Source organism: Chiloscyllium plagiosum, unplaced genomic scaffold, assembly GCF_037043375.1.
Source record: "Chiloscyllium plagiosum isolate Xiang-an unplaced genomic scaffold, Cpla_swu_hap1 HiC_scaffold_12, whole genome shotgun sequence".
NCBI classification, from domain to species: Eukaryota; Metazoa; Chordata; class Chondrichthyes; order Orectolobiformes; family Hemiscylliidae; genus Chiloscyllium; species Chiloscyllium plagiosum.
In genome coordinates, this window is record NW_028270150.1 from 93,178,780 (window position 1) to 93,199,608 (window position 20,829).

The 20,829-nt window shown below is 46.0% G+C and overlaps 1 protein-coding gene across 2 annotated transcripts in view; it reads right to left on the reverse strand.

Moving 5' to 3' along the window:
• The window catches only part of LOC122554907 (angiotensin-converting enzyme 2-like), an 83,063-nt gene that overhangs the window by 39,706 nt on the left and 22,528 nt on the right, over positions 1-20,829 (reverse strand). For both annotated transcript variants that reach the window (XM_087993065.1, XM_087993064.1), the window contains exons 3-10: positions 16,852-16,945; positions 14,661-14,804; positions 14,457-14,569; positions 12,886-12,994; positions 11,505-11,602; positions 9,961-10,133; positions 8,840-9,066; positions 2,648-2,792 (exon numbers count right to left, since the gene is read on the reverse strand). In XM_087993065.1, coding sequence (XP_087849191.1) covers positions 2,648-2,792; positions 8,840-9,066; positions 9,961-10,133; positions 11,505-11,602; positions 12,886-12,994; positions 14,457-14,569; positions 14,661-14,804; positions 16,852-16,945 — 1,103 coding nt within the window. The remainder of the gene's footprint in view (positions 1-2,647; positions 2,793-8,839; positions 9,067-9,960; positions 10,134-11,504; positions 11,603-12,885; positions 12,995-14,456; positions 14,570-14,660; positions 14,805-16,851; positions 16,946-20,829) is intronic.

Sequence of the window (20,829 nt, forward strand, 5' to 3'; positions counted from 1 at the left end):
GACCTTGCCCTGGCATTGTCAAAGATTTGTGGACACATACACAAACACACTTTCTTACACTGCGCTCCTTTTAAAATGGTACCATTTAGTTTAGGAACGAGAGATGGAGCAAGGTGTATGTTATATACCATGTGTCGGGGTATGTTATATTCTGTGTGACTATATGTTTATGTGTGTGTTTTAATGTTGTCCCTCAGACCAGGTTTTCCATTTGTTGAGGTTGTGTCTAACCTGTGACCTAGCTTCATTTTTCTGCTTTTCCCCATTTCTGTTCATACATTCAGAAACAGAAGCCATCTCTGCTTAAACCGTCAAATTGTTACAGCATCCGGTGACACCTACTAAAGCAAGTTTGAAGCTCTTAGTACCTTTTAAATGAAAAAGGATTTCCTAATTGCATTCCTGATAAATGGAGATCTCATTTTATTGGAAGGTGAATCTGATCCTTGATGTCACAACCTGCAAAAATCATTTCTCTCGATCTACCTGTTCCTCATAAAATCTTCAATACTTGATTATATTACCTAGAGCCAACAAATCTCGATCAAGTATAACCCTAGTTTATGTGATATCTTTCCTGGCAATTTAACTCTTGGAATCTGGATATCATTCCAATACATCTGCACTGTACTCTTTCCAAAGCCAATATATTCTTCCTAAGGTGTGGTGCCCAGAGCTGGCATCTATTAAAAGTTCCCTGACAGAGCTGATTTGTATTATACTCCAATCGATATAAAAACTCAGTTTATTCTGCTTCTCCTTATTCCTCCATTGAAAATGCATCTCTTCATATTTCTCTGTCTTAAGATTTATCTATCTGCATCCATCCATTTTACAGATCTTTCTAGGTTCTCCTGAAGTCTGTTATCTTTTCCACTGTGTAATACATTTCTAAGTTTCTCAACAACTGCAAACTTTGAGCTGATATACATTAACTCAGGTTTATTGTTGATCAGAATAGAAGTGACTATAGCAGCCCTTATAGGATAACCTCTTTTTACATCCCTCCAGCCAGATAAATACATTTCTGCTTTCGTTCCCTCCTTCGGTCCTCTGGACTTTCAATTCTTCTAACATGTCCATTACTAATGCAGACAATAGAAGTCCCTATGTAAATGATGGCATTATCTTTATCGACTCTCCTAAGTACATCAACTAGTACTCAATGTATTCAAGTGGAGCAGTGTGAGTTGCTTTCATTTATTTATTCTCAGGATGTGGGTGTCATTGACCAGACCAGCATTTCTTGCCCATCCCTAATGGCCCAGAGGGCAGTTAAGAGTCAACCATATTGCAGTGGGTGTGGAACCACATGTAGGCCAAACCAAGTAAGGATGGCAGTTTCCTTCCCTAAAGGACGTTATTGAATCACAAGGGTTTTTCCCAACAACTAGCAATGGATTCATAGTCATCAGTAGACTCTTCATTCCAAATGTTTATTTGATTCAAATTCCAACATCTGCCATGGTGGGATTTGAACCGGAGTCTCTGGATTAACCATCCAACGATAACACCACTAGACCGTCGCCTCCCCAGTTGAGTACTGGATCCCAAGGGCTCTTACCTATTGTCCAACCTTCCATCTGGGACCTTGCAAAAGGCTTTACTAAAAGTTGCAAACAGAGGATGACACCAGAATTGAAAGCTCTTTTTTTGTGTGCAGGTTCAGAGAAGTCAGTCAATAGGATTTTTAACAAGGATTCACCCCTAAAATAGATCAGCTATCATTCTACAGCCACAGGAAGGGAAATTCTTGACAAACCGTGTAGATCATGGCAGAAAACTGCTCTCAGTCAAAATCCAGGCCTACACTTCTCTCCCTGCATTTTTAACAAGGAGTTCACTTTTACAATTCAGCTTCAGCATGGAGACCAACCAAATAAGCAAGTTAAAGTCAGTCGTCAGGTGCAAAATGTCAGCATTACTGGGCGAAAGAAAGTGCTTGCGTTTCCATAACACCTTTCAAAACCTCAGGATGCTCGGAAACACTTTCCATTCAATTGCGTTTCCTTCCATAGTCCCAGAGGAACCATTTTGTTGTTTTGTTGTCATAGTCTTACCAGACCACAGGGGCTGCTCTCATTTTGAGAGAAGTAACTGGTGCTGATTTAACCTGAGGGCCATCAGATCCCAGGCGAGGGAAGAGGAATTCTTCACTGTAACCTCAAACCAGTGATGGGAATTGAACCCACACTGTCGGCATCACACTGCTCTGTAAACCAACAATCCAGCCAACTGAGCTAAACGAATTCCTGAGGTGAATCATAGGGCTGTTCTAGAGAGAGGGAGAGATGATGATGACTTGAAGCTTTGCTCACTCAGGGCGTACTGGGGTTAGGCGTTCCCTCTTGATTATCCGGGATATTGGATCAAACAACAAATACCTACTCCCATAGGTGCCAGTAAATAAAACGTTTGTAAGACTCCAACACTCACAGCATGGTCCAACCTTCAGCATTCCACGTTGCGCTAGAGAATTGCACTCACTCCAACCTTTCCCGAACAGAAAGCCTGATGTGAAAGCTGCTGACTTCGTAACCATCTGCTCTTTACCTGCTTTGACTTCAGTCAAACAGTAAAGGCAGAAACATCCCTTGGCTATTGTCACGATGAGATTATTAATGACAGCTCAGAGTCAAATACTTACTTCATTTCCCAATACTTTTTCATCCACTGATCTTTGGGTATGTTTCCTCGGAACATTTCCCAACGCCACTGCTCCATCATGTATGTGAAAGGCAGGGTACCCACAATAGTCAGTGCTTGCTTCAACAGGAAGTTGATGTCAATCTCTATGATAGAAGTAATCACAACTGTTACAACTCCTTCTCAATTCTTAGTCTCGCTAATTCATACTTATAGTCTTACGGATGAGGCATTGGCCTCTTAAACCAGGGATTATGGGTTTCATTCCCATTTGAGGTGCTGTGTGATCTGGGTAGCACAGTGGCTCAGTGGTTAGCACTGCTGCCTCACAGCGCCAGGGTCACATGTTCGATTCCAGCCTCGGGCGACTGTCTGTGTGGAGTTTGCACATTCTCCCTGTGTCTGTGTGGGTTTCCTGTGGGCTCTCTGGTTTCCTCCCACAGTGCAAAGATGTGCAGGTCGGGTGCATTAGCCATGCTAAATTGCTCCTAGTGCCCACAGATGTGCAGGCTATGTGAATTAGCCACGGGAGAGGCAAGGTTATAGGTGGAGGGTTGTGGGTCTGGGTAGGTTGCTGTTTGGGGGGATTGGTGTGGGTTGAATGACCTGCTTCCACACTGTAGGGTTCTATGCCAAGATTAAGAGCATAATAAATAGCAATGTAATTCCTCCTGCCTCCCTCCATTTGTTTTGCCCAATAACATCTAGACTGAGATTTATTTCACACTGGGCAATCTGCCATTTTCCTATTTGTAACTTTGACGAGAGACGTTTCATGAGGAGTCAAATAATATTATCCTATTCTCTTGAGGTGTACAGTGAGAGATGAAGTGGGACAGTGAAATTGACATGCGTTCCTTTTAAATAAGAGGCTAGCTACAATGTCCAACTGCAAAGTATGCATAGGTCGTTCTGCGTCAGCGCCCAATTGGGTGACACCATCTAGGCTTATTCACCAGGCAAGGATGGACTAACAGGCTGTTGGAGTTCCGTTAAAGTGGTACAGAATCATTGGAGTATCAGAGAATTGCTGGAAAAATGGTAGATTGTTGAATTAATAGAGAATTGTTAGTGTATCATACAGTAGCTGAAGTAATAGAGAACTAATGCAGTGATGAAGAACACTTGGAGCAGTAGAGGGCTGTTGAAGTAATAGGAGGCTGTTGGAATAATAGGGGACTATTGGGGGGATGTGACTAAGGTTATTTTATTTGGTCTCCCAACGGTGCCTGTGTAGTCACCTTTGCAATCGTTTCTACGCATTTTATCAGTTGCAAAGTTGTTCGAACCTCCACGTAGTTCCCCCTGGAAACGACCTGTGAGAGGATGCTCAATAACAGAGGAGTGGTTTTAATTGTTTAAGAGGTTATATTGGCGTGGATCTTATCATTGGTTTTATCACTGATTTTATCATTGGTTTTACCTTTGGTTTTATCCAGTGCTGCATAGCCACTGACAGTTTTAGCGTTCTCCTTCTGTTACATGAGCAGTACTCTACTCAGGTCGGCTATTACGACCAGAGAAAAGATACGAGACGGCTGGTGACCTATCAGTCAATGTTAGTAACCTATTTTTGGCAGCGGCGATTATGTCGAATTCCAAAATTTCCGGTTGGATGGGAGACCGGGAAAATAACCGCCCCGCACGGTTGTTATTGGCAACACCGTGTGCTAAATGTGTTAGCCAAATAAAGACTAGACTATCCGTTTCTACGCAAACGGAAGAGACCATAATAGTCACTCCAGCACGGCTGCCCTCTGGCAGGCACGAGGAAGCCGGTAATAAAGTTTAGGGGACTCAGGATCAAGTTCGAATTGAAGGATTCACAGAGAAGGCCCCTCTAGAATCTTGTTCTTTTAATAGCCGAACAATTTTTAATTCGAATTTTAAAGGGCCCTTTGATTTTAGTCAAATTGGAGAACCAGAGAAAAGTGAGAGTAGGGTTATTCATCCGGTTGTTAATGAGAAAGATAAAATAGAAATTATAATAGAATATCCGTTAGATAATTTTATATGTAAATTCTGTAATAACATTTATAATACGACGGGAATGTTGAGAAAACATTTTAAATTGTGTAAAGGGATCAAAGCTGTGAGAGTTAAATGTAGTAAGTGCGGCTGGGAGGGTAGTTACCACTCAGTCGCATGTCACTACCCTAAATGTAATAGCAATATAAAAGAGAGGAAAGAAATTTGCCCGCTTAAATTTACAACAGCTATAGGTTTAGGACAGCACGAGAGGCACGTGCACCCTAATTTGAGAAATGCTAAAAGAAATAAGGAGAAAAAAGGTAATTTGGAAAAAGTAGAGAAAGGTAAAAGTGATCCAACTCCGAAATAAAAATGTTACAACAATTAGAACAGGAATTTATAGGTTGTAAAAATATTAATAAACTTATAGCTGAAAAATTGAAAACTAAGACGTCAAAACAAATTTCTGATAAAAGAAGATTGTCAGTTAAACATAATAAGATTGGCGATAAAGTTGCGGGCACAAGTCAGGAAGTAGTCCCCAGTAATGACAATAGAAGTGAGGAGAATAGCGATCTAGATTTAAGTACTCCAACAGAGAAGATAGTAATAGATGAACATAACCATCAAGGAAATAGTAATATCAATGGGAATGTAGAGTCTAAAGATGGATCATTAATAGAGTTAGTAGAGATGATAGAGGACAAAATATGTAAAAGCAAATGTATAATAAATGACTATGACAGCATTATGGATATGATAATTGGTAAATTAGGGACCAATGATGTGAGCAATAGGTCAAAGAAATTGAAATGTAAAAAGGGATTCATTACTAAGCAGAAGGATAGTAGACAAGAATGTAAGACGAGGGTAAATAACACTAAAAGAAGATATAGGAGGAAAAAAAGAAAGTTTAAAGAAACACAGGTTTTATATAAGAATAAAAGACAATATTTAGCTAGAACTACGACGGGAGCTCTGGCTAAATGCGAATGTCTGCTTAGCAAGGAGGAATGGGAGGATTATTTTAAAAATAGATTATCTAATCCTAATGAAAAAAGAAATTTGAGAGGTTTTGTCAAATACAAAGGGCAAATTGAGGGATCATTGTGTGGCATGCAGACCGGCCCTATAACGGTAGAGGACGTCAATCAGGCTGTTTAAACTGTGGCGGGGCCGGACCAGATGACGCCTAAAGAAGTGATTAGAATATTTAATAAAGATAATACGATAATCCCCAGAATTTACACCATTTGGTTGAAAATAGGCAATATCCCTGATGTAGTAAAAATAAGGAGAACAGTATTAATCCCCAAAGTTAGTGAGGAGGTTAATAATTGGAGACCCATCACAATAGGTCCAATTTTGCTTAGGCTTTTTACGAAAATTATAGCTAATAGGTTAAGTAAAGCTATAAATTTAAATAAACGGCAAAAAGGTTTTATGGCAGGAGTAGCAGGTTGTGAAGAGAACATTAAAATTTTGGAGAATATCATTAGTGGAGCTAAGAAAAAGAAAATCGACTTAGCTTTGTGGACCTGGCTAAAGCCTTTGATACCGTTGGGCACAAATTGATAATACATGCCCTCAAGAGAATTCAACTCCCTCCAGTTTTTATTAAATTAATTATGAGCTTATATAATAATAACTTTACTAAGATCGAAGGTTTTAATTGTAAAACGAAGCAGATCAAAATTTTAAGAGGGGTTAAACAAGGTGATTCTTTATCACCGATTCTTTTTAATATAGTTATGAACCCCCTTATAAGTACTAATGAAGAAAGAAAAAAAAGGAATATTTTTGGGTCAAGATAAAGAGAGCTATCATTGTGCAACCTTAGCGTTTGCTGATGATATAGCTTTGATCAGCCAATCCTATGAAGGAATGGCATACAATTTAAAACTGATAGAAACATTTTGCAATAACACTGGGATGGAGGTTAATGTAAGAAAAAACTGAAGGATTCTACTTTGCTTATAAAAATAAAACCTTTATTTATAATAATAGGGCAAATTGGAAATTTAATGAGGGAAATATACAGTTTATAGATCCAGGAAGCACTGATAAATATCTAGGTGCAAAATTTGAGCCATGAGTTGGGGTAAGCCAAGTGAATTGGGAAGACCAATTAGGTATTTGGATAGATAATCTTAAAGGATCTCTTTTAAAACCTGTACAGAAACTGGAACTCTTAAAAGTGTATTTTATCCCTAGACTTTATTACTATTTAATTTTATCGGAAGTATCATTAAACTTATCTTAATAAACTTGACAATATAATTAAAAGTGCAGTAAAAGAAATATTGTGGGCAGCACGGTGGCACAGTGGTTAGCACTGCTGCCTCACAGCGCCAGAGACCCGGGTTCAATTCCCGACTCAGGCGACTGACTGTGTGGAGTTTGCACGTTCTCCCCGTGTCTGCGTGGGTTTCCTCCGGGTGCTCCGGTTTCCTCCCACATCACAAAGATGTGCAGGGTCAGGTGAATTGGCCATACTAAATTGCCCGTAGTGTTAGGTAAGGGGTAAATGTAGGGGTATGGGTGGGTTTTGCTTCGGCGGGTCGGTGTGGACTTGTTGGGCCGAAGGGCCTGTTTCCACACTGTAATCTAATCTAAAAAAAAATCTAATTACATCTCCCTCAATCCATCACCCGATGGGTGTTTATATACTAAGACCCGTGATGGGGGCCTTGCGTTGAATAAATTGTCTACATTTATTCCGATTGCTATTTTAAGTATGAAATGCTGTACAAATCCAAGGGTGAAATTTTACATGCCTCATTTTCATTCGAGGGTGTTAGTATCGCTACAAAAATGCAAAAACTTAGTAAATTGAAAGTTTTAGAGAAGATTTGGAAGCCAAATATAAATTGACAATTGGAAGAAATGGATATCACCGATGAGGAGAATAATGGTATAGAGGAATTTAGTAATAAGAACTATACCAACTGGCGGTCTATAGAACTTCAGAAATGGATGGCCTTGCCCTGTCAAGGGGTGGGCACCCATTATTTCAAGAACGATAATATCTCCAATAATTGGTTGACAAAAACTCAATATATGAAGACGTCCAAAGTAATAAATTCAATTTTATTACGAATGAACTTCTAACCTACAAGGGCATCTCTAGCTTATGGAAGGCCATTTAACATCAAGAATTGTCGGCGATGCAATGATAATTCAGAAACGATTGCGCATATTTCAGGATGGTGCCCCTATGCAAAAAAAATGAGGATTAAGAGACAGAAGAGAATAATGGAAGAATTAATAAAGTTTATCAAGATAAAAGGATGGATAACATACGTGGAACCACGCATAAAAGATAACACTGGGAAATTATGGATTTTGGATTTAATTTTTAAGAAGGAAAATCATGTTATCGTGGTAGACGTAACGATTAGAATGGACATGCAAATTAACTCACTGGAACAGGCTTGGGAAGAAAAATATAAACATCTAGAAAAGGAAATAATGGTCCTCACAAAAAGGAACAAGAATATCCTTTTATGGATTTGTGATGGGATCCCGAGGAAAATGGTTTGAAAAGAACAATGAACGAATGAAAGACCTCGGGATCGAGAAATTTAAAACCTTTGCTCAAAACATCACAAATCTTGCGCTATCTTTGACTCTCGAGCTTTTAAGAATTTTTATGGACTCATAGGATTCTCCATTTGACAAAATTTAATAATTTTTTAAATTTTAGATTGTTTTAAATAAGGTTTTAGGTTAATTTTAAACTAGTATTAATTTTAAATTAGTATTTTATGATTTTAATATTTTATTAATAAAAGTGAATTATTTTAAGCCACTGATTAAGGGTGGTGGGCAATATTGGTGTAATATAATTAAAGTGCACGCAACACATAACAAACGATGAGTGGTAATATAATCGAAAAACCCAGCTCATTCCTCGTGTTATTGATGATTCTGGTTTACAACATCTTATCCCATTCCCTTTAAGATCATCTGGCTGTGGTTAGCTAGATAGGGGTATACGTTCGTCGACGAGCGACGATAAAACTCGAAAAGGACACGATCCATTCATATGGTGAGTGCATGAAATGTAGCAAGCTATTGAAATAATAGAGAGCTGTTTTTGTGTTAAAGTGTGCTTGGAGGAATAGAGGACTATTGGCGTAATAGGGGGCTGTTGTTGTATTCTAATGTGGTTGGAGTCACCGAAGGCTATTAGATAACAGAAGCCACTTTAATTACCTACCATTTGTTTCAATGAAAGAACTGGAAAGAAGACCCAGTGATTTCAGATATTTGGGAGTTGCTGCTGAGAGTGACATGATCTCCCCAACACCCTCATGGAAGCCTTCATTGGCCCCATCGCGTAATAAGTAGGGTAGGTTAGCGTACTCCATGTCGTACTGTATGTGACCCATTTCATGGTGGACAGTTAGGAAGTCTTCCATGTTCACTTTGGTGCACATTTTAATCCTGCAGTTAAAAAACAAAAGATAGTTCTTGCATTTTGCACATCAAATTCCTGAATTTAGAATGGATCGTCTTATCAGCAAAGGTTAAACAAGTTGGGATTCTACACATTGGAGTGGAGAAGAATGAGAGGTGATCACGTTGAAACGTATCAGATTCTTAAGGTGACAGGGTCAATGCTGAGAGGATGGTTCCCCTCATGGGAGAGTCTAAGACCAGAGAACACAGCCTCAGAATAAAGGGACGCCAGGTTAAGACTGAGATGAGGCAGAATGTCTTCTCTCAGAGGGTTGTGAGTCTTTGGAATTCCTTGCCACAGAGAGAGCTGTGGGGGCAGAGTCCTTCTGTATGTTTAAGCCTGAGACAGAATTCTTACTGAGTCGGGGAATCAGCCACGATCCTGCTGAACTGCAGTGAAGGCTCAAACACTCCTGTTTCTATTTCTTATGGTCTTAAAAGCATGTCTAAGGGCTTTGAAAGTAAATTAGCTGAGGAAGGGAGGAGACAGGGAATACTAGCAGGAGGTGATTTTGTTGACTGGATGGTTACAGAAGGAATATTATCTAAGTGTAAGCTGGTAACCCATCCTCTTCAGCCTCTGGCAAGATTGTGGGAGGCAGCAGCCAGGGAGCAGAGCCTGTGGTGGGAGGCAGACAATGGGATATGGTTTTTTCAATGTGACCTCCTTCTCTTGCACTGAATCTGGGAGTTTGCACTAGGTACCCAGCGTACACGAGGGAAACGTGGTCATTTGGATGAGATACGACTGAGCGTACATCGAAGCAATGCCACTGCAATGTGTGTTAAGTGTGTTGGCATGGTAATAGTCACAAGGTAAGCTGGCCAACCCAGCACTTTCCCAGACTCTTAACTGTCGCAGTTCTGCACGACCTGTACCTGAAATCCACTCTGTTGCCCATATCCCACGCCGTTGGATGACAGACAACTTTACGACCATCAGTAGGCTTCTCAATCATGGAATACTTCCAGAAGTTCTGATTCATAGGCTGAAGGCTCAATGATTGAAAGAAAGTATCTGCCCTCTGAAACATTTGTTTCGGATCCCATCCCTATAATGACAAGGACCCAATTCTTGCAATTGTAGCAAGGCATTCAAATGACAAGCAATCAATCAGTCGTCTTATATCTTACTACATCGGATTGGAACATGCCAATATAAAAATGAAGTATTCAGTATTTGAAGCAATCAGCTTTAAAACAATTGAACTAGAGACGTAAGACAGCAGTTTATAATTGTAATGCTACATTGGAACAGTCACATCGCCTCCAGTTCTAGTACAAATGGGGAGTAATATAAGCAATATAATATCTGGGCAAGTACATTTACAATATTCCCCAGGGAGGTTTGACCATTGATTAAGTTTGGAAAGATAATCTTGTCACTAAGAGGCAGATCCATAAATACAAACACCACTGCCAGTAACTGTCCAATTAGATAGTCCAAGCGTTGGGTATCTCACCATTCATCTGCATTGATTAGCTCTATAGTCTTAACTGGTTAAATAGCAAAAGCAGCCATTATCTTAGCAACTGTTGATGAAGGTTATAATATTTTATTATTTAGGCATTTGGCTTCTGAAGTAGAAGTCAGAGAGTTTTTGCTTTTTTTTTTGCTTCTGTGAAGGTGAGATCTTTCTCAAAGGGTCCGAAACCCATTTGGATCCGAACAACATTGGCAAGAAATCGTGTGACCCAAGTAAAACTACTGGACAAATCAACTCGTGAATTCTTGGAATGTTTACGAAGTCGACCTTTCATGACCTACAGGAGGAGAGGCCAAAGGCGAGAAGCAAGCTCAATTCCGAAGAAAAGATACATATCAGCAGAAGGTGAGTGTATTTTGTTTTGGCAGTCTCCAGGCCATCAGAGCTGGAAAACATTCAGGTCTGTTTTAGCACTCCCAGCAGATAGGGTTAGAAAAGAAAACTTGAGACTTTCTCAGAGTTCAATGAGGAAATGTCAATGAATTAGCCTGTGGCTGTTGTGTGTCCAAATTAGAAATATCAATAGAGAGAGCCAGGTCTGGGAAAGATACAGGAATTCACCAAAGCAACGTTCTTTCAACATTGTTAGTTGTGACTAAGAAGTGTTAAAATGGGAGTGATACTTCACTGAGGTTTGAGAGTCTGTAACAAATATTGATGGGAAATTGGGCTGAATGTTTCTTTTTGCTGTTTGTGGGATCAGACTTGTCCATATTCCCACCAGCTGGGATCACAGCAATGTAAAGGCCACAACAGCTAAATGGCCCTTTCTGGTTGCATACTTTGAAAGTGCTTCTCTTCTATTTGCGTTACTGATAAAACATAAACCTTCGACAATATCGTACTTGGTATCTTTAATAACTAGTCTTCAATTAACGATATTCAATTATAGTTTAGTTGTAACATCCTGTAGGAAGAGCACAGCAGCCAATGTACCTGTTTCATCATTTCAGATGTCACATCGATGTCTTCCTGGTCTGGGTATGGAATTGACCAAGGATACAGGTTTCCCCAAAATCTTCCCCACATGTCACCTGAAGAGGAAGTAGAATTTAGTCAAAATGCCTGCAAGGTAGCTGAGCATTAAGCAATGTCAGCTGGATGTTTTGTAGAATATTTACAAGACCTTGGGCTAAATTCAGGAAAGGCGATATACTGTAGAGGGTCTGGTAAGGTAAGACAAAGTAACAATATCGCTTGATGTACTGAGACTGCATACTGCAAGAAGATTACCTTTCAACTAGCCCTGCACTTATCCCTCTGTACTCCCAAATCCTCTTCAGAGTTGGGCTCAGGTTCAAGAAAAAAGAATAGACTAACATTTATCCAACACCATTCATGACCTGAAGACATTGCAAAGTGTTTTGCAGCCAATATGATCATCTCATTTACAATCCTGTCATTGCTAAGGTGTGGGAACCACAGCAGCTGAATTTCACATAGCAAGATTGACACCATTTGAGGGCTAGCTATTGGTCAAGACAGCAGGGCGACCTCTTCAAAGGATAGTTCCAAACTGATGCCGTTCACCTGACGGGCCCTGCTCTGCCAGCTCAGTGGCACCTCAACTGCATTGAGGTTAAAGCTGAGGTTGTGTATTCGGAGTGGGGCCCAATCCAACAACCTTTAGAGGCCCGTGCCCCAGAGGAGAGCCCGAATTGGCCTGTCACACGGTTAATTGTTGTACCTACATCTACCAGGAGCTGTTCATATCACCCCATTGTTGTAGAGACACGGTCACATATTGTCACCGGCAACAGGCATCATGGTGAAACAGGGCAGGAACTGGTGACGTCGAGTGAAAGCATAGGGAATTTACGCACTGGGTATTACTGAGTGGTACAGAGTAGCACGGTGCTATTCCAGCAGATTACTGACAGCAGCACAAACTCTATTCCTGATGAAGGGCTTTTGCCCGAAACGTCGATTTTCCTGCTCCTCGGATGCTGCCTGACCTGCTGTGCTTTTCCAGCACCACTCTGATCTAAACCCAATCATGTCATTCCTTGAGGGGCTTTCTTGCTGCTGTTCCCTCTCCCGAGTGCCTCCTTCACCACCAATGTGCCAATGAGTCTTCACAACACCCAACATTAGTGAAAGTCCTTTTGGTGTTGTATTCCTTAGATCAGTAACCACTGAGCCACCTCGGAGTTGCGTCACAAAGAACTTTAAAGCAGATTCTAGACTCACACAGGGGTCTTCAGTAAGTTGCAAATGGGAAATGTGCATGCAAGGGCAACAATTCATCCACGCGATGTCACAAGAGCAGGAGCCAGACCATTCTGGGACTGTGACAGGAATTAGAAAATGATCTTACCCAGTAAGTGAGCGGGGAGACATCCTGTAGAGCTGATACGTTCTGGCCCAAAGGTATCTCGGAGTTTTGCTCTCACATACGCATGCAGTTCCTTGTACAGGGGCATTATCTACAGGGGTCACAGAAACAAGTTGTTGACAGCAGTTACATTTAGCAAGGACCGGGCAGGTTAAATGGTTAGTGTATTCAGTTTCACAACTGTTGCTCTGGATTTGGGTGAATTTAGATGCCCAGCTCCTGCTAGATGATCACATTCTGATCTGAAGTGGGTAGCTACATGGAAATGAGATGTTGAGAAAAAGTGCAGCAATCTAATGATTCCCCCCCTCCCCCCCACCAGCAGAGAAGAGAGGAATGGTGGGGGTGGGGGGGGGGGGGTGGTCTGGAAGGGGTTGCTCCTCAGTCAGGAGGGGAAGTACAGTCTGGGGTGTCTTCTCCCCTAAGGTGCCATGAAGGACTCATCCTGCAACTGGGGACATTAAGATGGAAGGCAGAGGGGTGCGACCATGGAGTGGAGGAGGGTGAGACACAGGCCTCATGAGTAGGACACCAGCTATATCCTAGCAGCCAACCGGAAGCGGCAGATTCAAACCACTACAAATGCCGGAGGAAAGATCACAGAAGCGCTTCACAGGAGGCTCCCAAGCACTGAGGATGTCACCTAGACAGGGGACGAAACGTCTGCAACACAAATTCCCAGCTCTGCGAACAGAACCACAACAACGAGCACCCGAGCTACAAATCTTCTCACAAACTTTGAGCCTACCTACAGCGAGGATGGGGAAAATGGCCTCCATTAAGTAAAAAAAAATCATTTACTTATACTCATACTAAGCTTGACTCACCATTCACTTTGTAGAAGTGGGCAGCGTGTACCAGTGCTGCCAATGCTCAAGTGACCCAGGATAGGATTAGGGAACTGACACATCAGCCAATAGGGGCTAACCTCCCCCACCCCATGTGGAATGCCTCTGTCCAAAGCGCATCAAGGCAGGATTCCCAGAATAACCAAGGCCACATCCTTAAATCGGCCTCTGTTCTGTGGGACTTGGGAGAGTGAGGAAAATGTCCGCGCAGGATTGAGACTTCCTGCTTCTTGTAAATGTGGCAGGAATCTGGCTTTAGCCCCAAAACCAGTGGCGTCCTGTCAGAACTCTGCCTCATCAGCCTGGCTGTAGTGTTTAGTGGCTTAGTGGTTCAGTCTTTGAGTAAGTGTGTCTGTTGACTCTGTTATTATTTGCTGTTAGCTGTGGTTATAGTGACAGACAGAAAAAGAAACTAATAGCAGGTTAGCCGCCCACAGTGAGGCCATTTTGAAACTATTTATAAATAAAGTCCATGATTGCAAATGCCAGGGAGTGGCATTTTAACCTGTGAATCCCCCCAAGGCATGACAGTGACTAATAACTCACAACAGCTTCCAATGTCTTCAGTTCATTGTTTCAGTAAATTACATTAGTTGTTTGAATATTTAAGCGAATGCTGGCTGCAGGCATGACAACTTTTTTTTGGGATTGCTGGGTGAAAAGACCAGACACGGACAAGTGATTGAGGTAAGAAATGTTTTTAACCTCTTCAAGTAGCCTATCCACATCTTTCAGGAGATCATTCCGACTGTAGGCGTACACCCCAATGTCATCGGTTTCGTAGTTTCCTCGCCAATAATCGCCATAGTCTTCGTAACCTTCAAAACAAACAAGCAAGACAAGTTTTTCACAGCAGACTCCCCTTGCCAAAGACGAATGAGTCACGCATTGTTTACTTCTCTCAGTCACCATTCAATCTGGCTGCTTTGTTCTTCAAAGTTGCGTATCCCTCATAGAGTGGCCGGAGTCTTTTGCCCACGTTCACTCGCCAACCTTCCCAGGCCCAGAGCCTCTCGTTGTAATCCTTGCTCTCGGCCATCAGAACGGTCAACCCTGAAATGATAAATGCAGCATGAGGAGAATTTGGAATGACTCGTCGGTGGGCAATTCGAACATCCATGTTCCACAGAGGGCTAATCCATTGGAGACTCCATTGTCTCTTAAGGCCACTCAGCCCCATCTATCCAGCTCTCTGTAACGTGGCTCCCCCCACTGCCCCCGACCTTTCACCATAACCTAATTATCCAATTCCTTTTTGAAAGCACAATTGAGTCACCCTCCAGAACTTGCTGTCCAGATCCTAACCACACACTGTGCTTTAAAACTTGGCATAGGCGAGAGTCTCCGTAGGTAACATGGTAGCTCAGTGGTTAGCACTGGGTTCAATTCCTGCCTCGGGTGACTGTCTGTTTGAAGTTTGCACGTTCTCCCCACGTTTGTGTGGATTTCCTCCGGGTGCTCCGGTTTCCTCTCACGGTCCAACAATGTGCAGGCTAGGTGGATTAGCCATGGGAATTACTGGGTTGGGGGAGGGGGTCTGGGTAGGGGTTGTGCTCTGCGGGTCAGTGTGGACATGATAGGCTGAATGGCCTGCTTCCATGCTGGAGGGGTTCCATGACTATTTTTAAGATATGGGACGATAGTGGGAATACTCCACTGCCACGGAGTGGGGTGGGGTTGGGAGGGGGGAGATGAACCGTCCGGCTGCCTGCCAATCATTGAGCATTGTCACCAAGGCTCAACAATGGCCAACCAGTGGACAACAACGTCTGGGTCCTAAAGTCCGCAGCTCAAGGCCCACTCTTCGATACATCAGCTGACAAAGAGTTAAATCAAGTTCACCTTTGTGTTGTGGATGCGTGTGGTATTTATGTTGGAAAGACTATTTTGCATTTCTTGATTGGGGACTTAAATAGCAGCAGGCACTCTTGAAGCTAAGGAATGTGGAATGATTGCTGTTTTAACAACAGGTCACTGAAACTCATTGATTACAGAACTGCTTTGTTTCAGTGTAGTGTGGGGTGGGAGGGGAGGGGAGGGGGGCTGGTGGGACTGGGGACATTTGTTCATGGCACAACATCAGGGTTTGTGTTCAGTGTGTCACTTGGCTGATCACAAGCAGCTGATTGGTTTATGCAATTGTGGCCAAAGGTCAGCAGCCTGACTATGACTCACTGATTGGTCGTTGGGCTGCCGAACAGTTTGTGGGTGTGATCGCAACAGAGAGAATCCCAGAGGCTGCTGCAAGAGCAGGTTGTGTGTCTCTCTTTCTCTGAAGTCAAAAATACTCCAAGGGACAAAGATTGCCAGCTATTTTCTCCCATCAGTTTCTGTAAGCTATTGCCTTGTACCAGTAATGAAGAGACTTTGCAGTTAGTATACCAGTTGTTCTGTGCCTGCTTCAAAGAAAAAGGTGAAAGAATCTAGAGAAAGCATATCAGAGAATGGAAATTCTTGGCAAGCAAAGGCTCATCTCAATCAATCCTGTGGATTGGCATTATTCAACTGTATTGCCTCACTTTTTTCATCCTCTCCTTCCATAAGACTAATTTCTTTTGTTGTCTATATATGTGTCTACAAGGTTAAAAAGGAGGCTTTTTTCCCTCTGTAAAATCATATGTTGAACATTCACAGCTGTAATTAGAATATACTCATTTGTAATACATAGTGTGTGTGTCTGTATCTGTGTATGTGTAAACGTGCTCATGTATGCATGTGTGCGTGTATGTGTGTGAGAGAGACTGTATGTGTGTGCGTATGTATATATGTGTGAGCATGCATGTGCACATGTCTATGATTGCATGTCTACATGTATATGTATGAGTGTTTGTGTTTTTGTACTTGTGTGAGTATCAATATGTATGTGTCTACATCTGTATTTGTGTGTGTGTATATGTGTGTGTGTCTGTAAATGTGTGTGACTATTTGTGCGTGTGTATGTATTTGTGTGTGAGTGACTGTGTGTGTTTATATGTATGTGTGTCTGTATATGTGTGTGTGCATGAGTGACTGCATTTGTGTGTGTCTATACATATGTGTGTGTGTGAGTAAGTGTGTGTGTCTGTATGTGTATGTTTGCGCAGAGCTTTGAATCAGGTACCTGGCTCCAATTCCATGCAGTGACTGGGTTCAGCTGGATCGCAGACTATTCCTGTGCTGTAGATCGTGACCATTTCATTCAGAATTTGTGTCAGCTGCAATCAGAACAATGACAACACGTTGAACTTTGGCGATGATCATTCTCTCATGAACCAGGGACAGTTTAACCTGTCTTCTCCTCAGCAATGACCACGGCAAGCATCAGTGAGAGGGAAGTCGGAACTGAAGACTCTGCAAAGATAGGTGCTGCTGGAATTCTCTGCTGTCCACTCAAGGCAGAATTTGGCCTACTTTGGTCAATGTTGATTTTTAACTTTCCCTTTGGGGTGCTGGTGGTGGAAGTGTTTGTGAACTGATGATTAATATTTAGATCATTTCATGTCAGTCGTTTACATGGCCATCAAGTATGGGAGTGGAACTTTACCCTTGAGCTCACGAAGCAGGGGGCAGTAGTGAGCCACAAAATCCCAGAGCCTCCACTCTCCATGCAAACAATTCCAGAATTCACTTCAGACACCCTCTCCCCACACCCACACCCGCACCCTCTCCCCACACCCACACCCACACATCCACATCCTCTCCCCACACCCACACCCACACCCTCTCCCCACACCCACACCCGCACCCTCTCCCCACACCCACACCCTCTCCCCACACCCACACCCGCACCCTCTCCCCACACCCACACATCCACACCCGCACCCTCTCCCCACACCCACACCCACACCCTCTCCCCACACCCACACCCGCACCCTCTCCCCACACCCACACCCACACATCCACACCCGCACCCTCTCCCCACACCCACACCTCCACACATCCACATCCTCTCCCCACACCCACACACCCGCACCCACACCCTCTCCCCACACCCACACATCCACACCCGCACCCTCTCCCCACACCCACACCCTCTCCCCACACCCACACATCCACACCCGCACCCTCTCCCCACACCCACACCCACACATCCACACCCACACCCTCTCCCCACACCCACACCCACACCCTCTCCCCACACCACACCCGCACCCTCTCCCCACACCCACACCCACACATCCACACCCGCACCCTCTCCCCACACCCACACCTCCACACATCCACATCCTCTCCCCACACCCACACCCACACCCTCTCCCCACACCCACACCCACACATCCACACCCGCACCCTCTCCCCACACCCGCACCCTCTCCCCACACCCACACCCACACACCCACACCCACACCCTCTCCCCACACCCACACCCACACCCTCTCCCCACACCCACACCCACACATCCACACCCGCACCCTCTCCCCACACCCACACCTCCACACATCCACATCCTCTCCCCACACCCACACACCCGCACCCACACCCTCTCCCCACACCCACACATCCACACCCGCACCCTCTCCCCACACCCACACCCTCTCCCCACACCCACACATCCACACCCGCACCCTCTCCCCACACCCACACCCACACATCCACACCCACACCCTCTCCCCACACCCACACCCACACCCTCTCCCCACACCACACCCGCACCCTCTCCCCACACCCACACCTCCACACATCCACATCCTCTCCCCACACCCACACCCACACCCTCTCCCCACACCCACACCCACACATCCACACCCACACCCTCTCCCCACACCCACACCCGCACCCTCTCCCCACACCCGCACCCTCTCCCCACACCCACACCCACACATCCACACCCACACCCTCTCCCCACACCCACACCCACACCCTCTCCCCACACCACACCCGCACCCTCTCCCCACACCCACACATCCACACCCACACCCTCTCCCCACATCCACACCCACACCCTCTCCCCACACCCACACCCACACATCCACACCCGCACCCTCTCCCCACACCCGCACCCTCTCCCCACACCCACACCCACACATCCACACCCACACCCTCTCCCCACACCCACACCCACACCCTCTCCCCACACCACACCCGCACCCTCTCCCCACACCCACACCCACACATCCACACCCGCACCCTCTCCCCACACCCACACCCACACATCCACACCCGCACCCTCTCCCCACACCCACACCTCCACACATCCACATCCTCTCCCCACACCCACACACCCGCACCCTCTCCCCACACCCACACATCCACACCCTCTCCCCACACCCACACCCACACATCCACACCCACACCCTCTCCCCACACCCACACACCCGCACCCTCTCCCCACACCCACACCCACACATCCACACCCACACCCTCTCCCCACACCCACACATCCACACCCGCACCCTCTCCCCACACCCACACCCACACATCCACACCCGCACCCTCTCCCCACACCCACACATCCACACCCACACCCTCTCCCCACACCCACACATCCACACCCTCTCCCCACACCCACACATCCACACCCGCACCCTCTCCGCACACCCACACCCACACATCCACACCCGCACCCTCTCCCCACACCCACACCCACACATCCACACCCGCACCCTCTCCCCACACCCACACCCACACATCCACACCCACACCCTCTCCCCACACCCACACATCCACACCCACACCCTCTCCCCACATCCACACCCGCACCCTCTCCCCACACCCACACCCACACATCCACACCCGCACCCTCGCCCCACACCCACACCCACACATCCACACCCACACCCTCTCCCCACACCCACACCCACACCCTCTCCCCACACCCACACATCCACACCCGCACCCTCTCCGCACACCCACACCCACACATCCACACCCACACCCTCTCCCCACATCCACACCCACACCCTCTCCCCACACCCACACATCCACACCCGCACCCTCTCCCCACACCCACACATCCACACCCGCACCCTCTCCCCACACCCACACCCACACATCCACACCCGCACCCTCTCCGCACACCCACACCCACACATCCACACCCGCACCCTCTCCCCACACCCACACCCACACATCCACACCCGCACCCTCTCCCCACACCAACACCCACACATCCACACCCACACCCTCTCCCCACACCCACACCCACACATCCACACCCACACCCTCTCCCCACACCCACACCCACACATCCACACCCGCACCCTCTCCGCACACCCACACATCCACACCCACACCCTCTCCCCACACCCACACCCACACATCCACACCCGCACCCTCTCCCCACACCCACACCCACACATCCACACCCACACCCTCTCCCCACACCCACACCCACACATCCACACCCACACCCTCTCCCCACACCCACACCCACACATCCACACCCGCACCCTCTCCGCACACCCACACATCCACACCCACACCCTCTCCCCACACCCACACCCACACATCCACACCCGCACCCTCTCCCCACACCCACACCCACACATCCACACCCGCACCCTCTCCGCACACCCACACCCACACATCCACACCCGCACCCTCTCCCCACACCCTCTCCCCACATCCACACCCGCACCCTCTCCCCACACCCACACCCACACATCCACACCCGCACCCTCTCCCCACACCCACACCCACACATCCACACCCGCACCCTCTCCCCACACCCACACCCACAAATCCACACCCACACCCTCTCCCCACACCCACACCCACACATCCACACCCGCACCCTCTCCCCACACCCACACATCCACACCCGCACCCTCTCCCCACACCCACACATCCACACCCGCACCCTCTCCCCACACCCACAAATCCACACCCACACCCTCTCCCCACACCCACACCCACACATCCACACCCGCACCCTCTCCCCACACCCACACATCCACACCCGCACCCTCTCCCCACACCCGCACCCTCTCCCCACACCCGCACCCTCTCCCCACACCCACACCCACACATCCACACCCGCACCCTCTCCCCACACCCACACCCACACATCCACACCCGCACCCTCTCCCCACACCCACACCCACACATCCACACCCGCACCCTCTCCCCACACCCACACATCCACACCCGCACCCTCTCC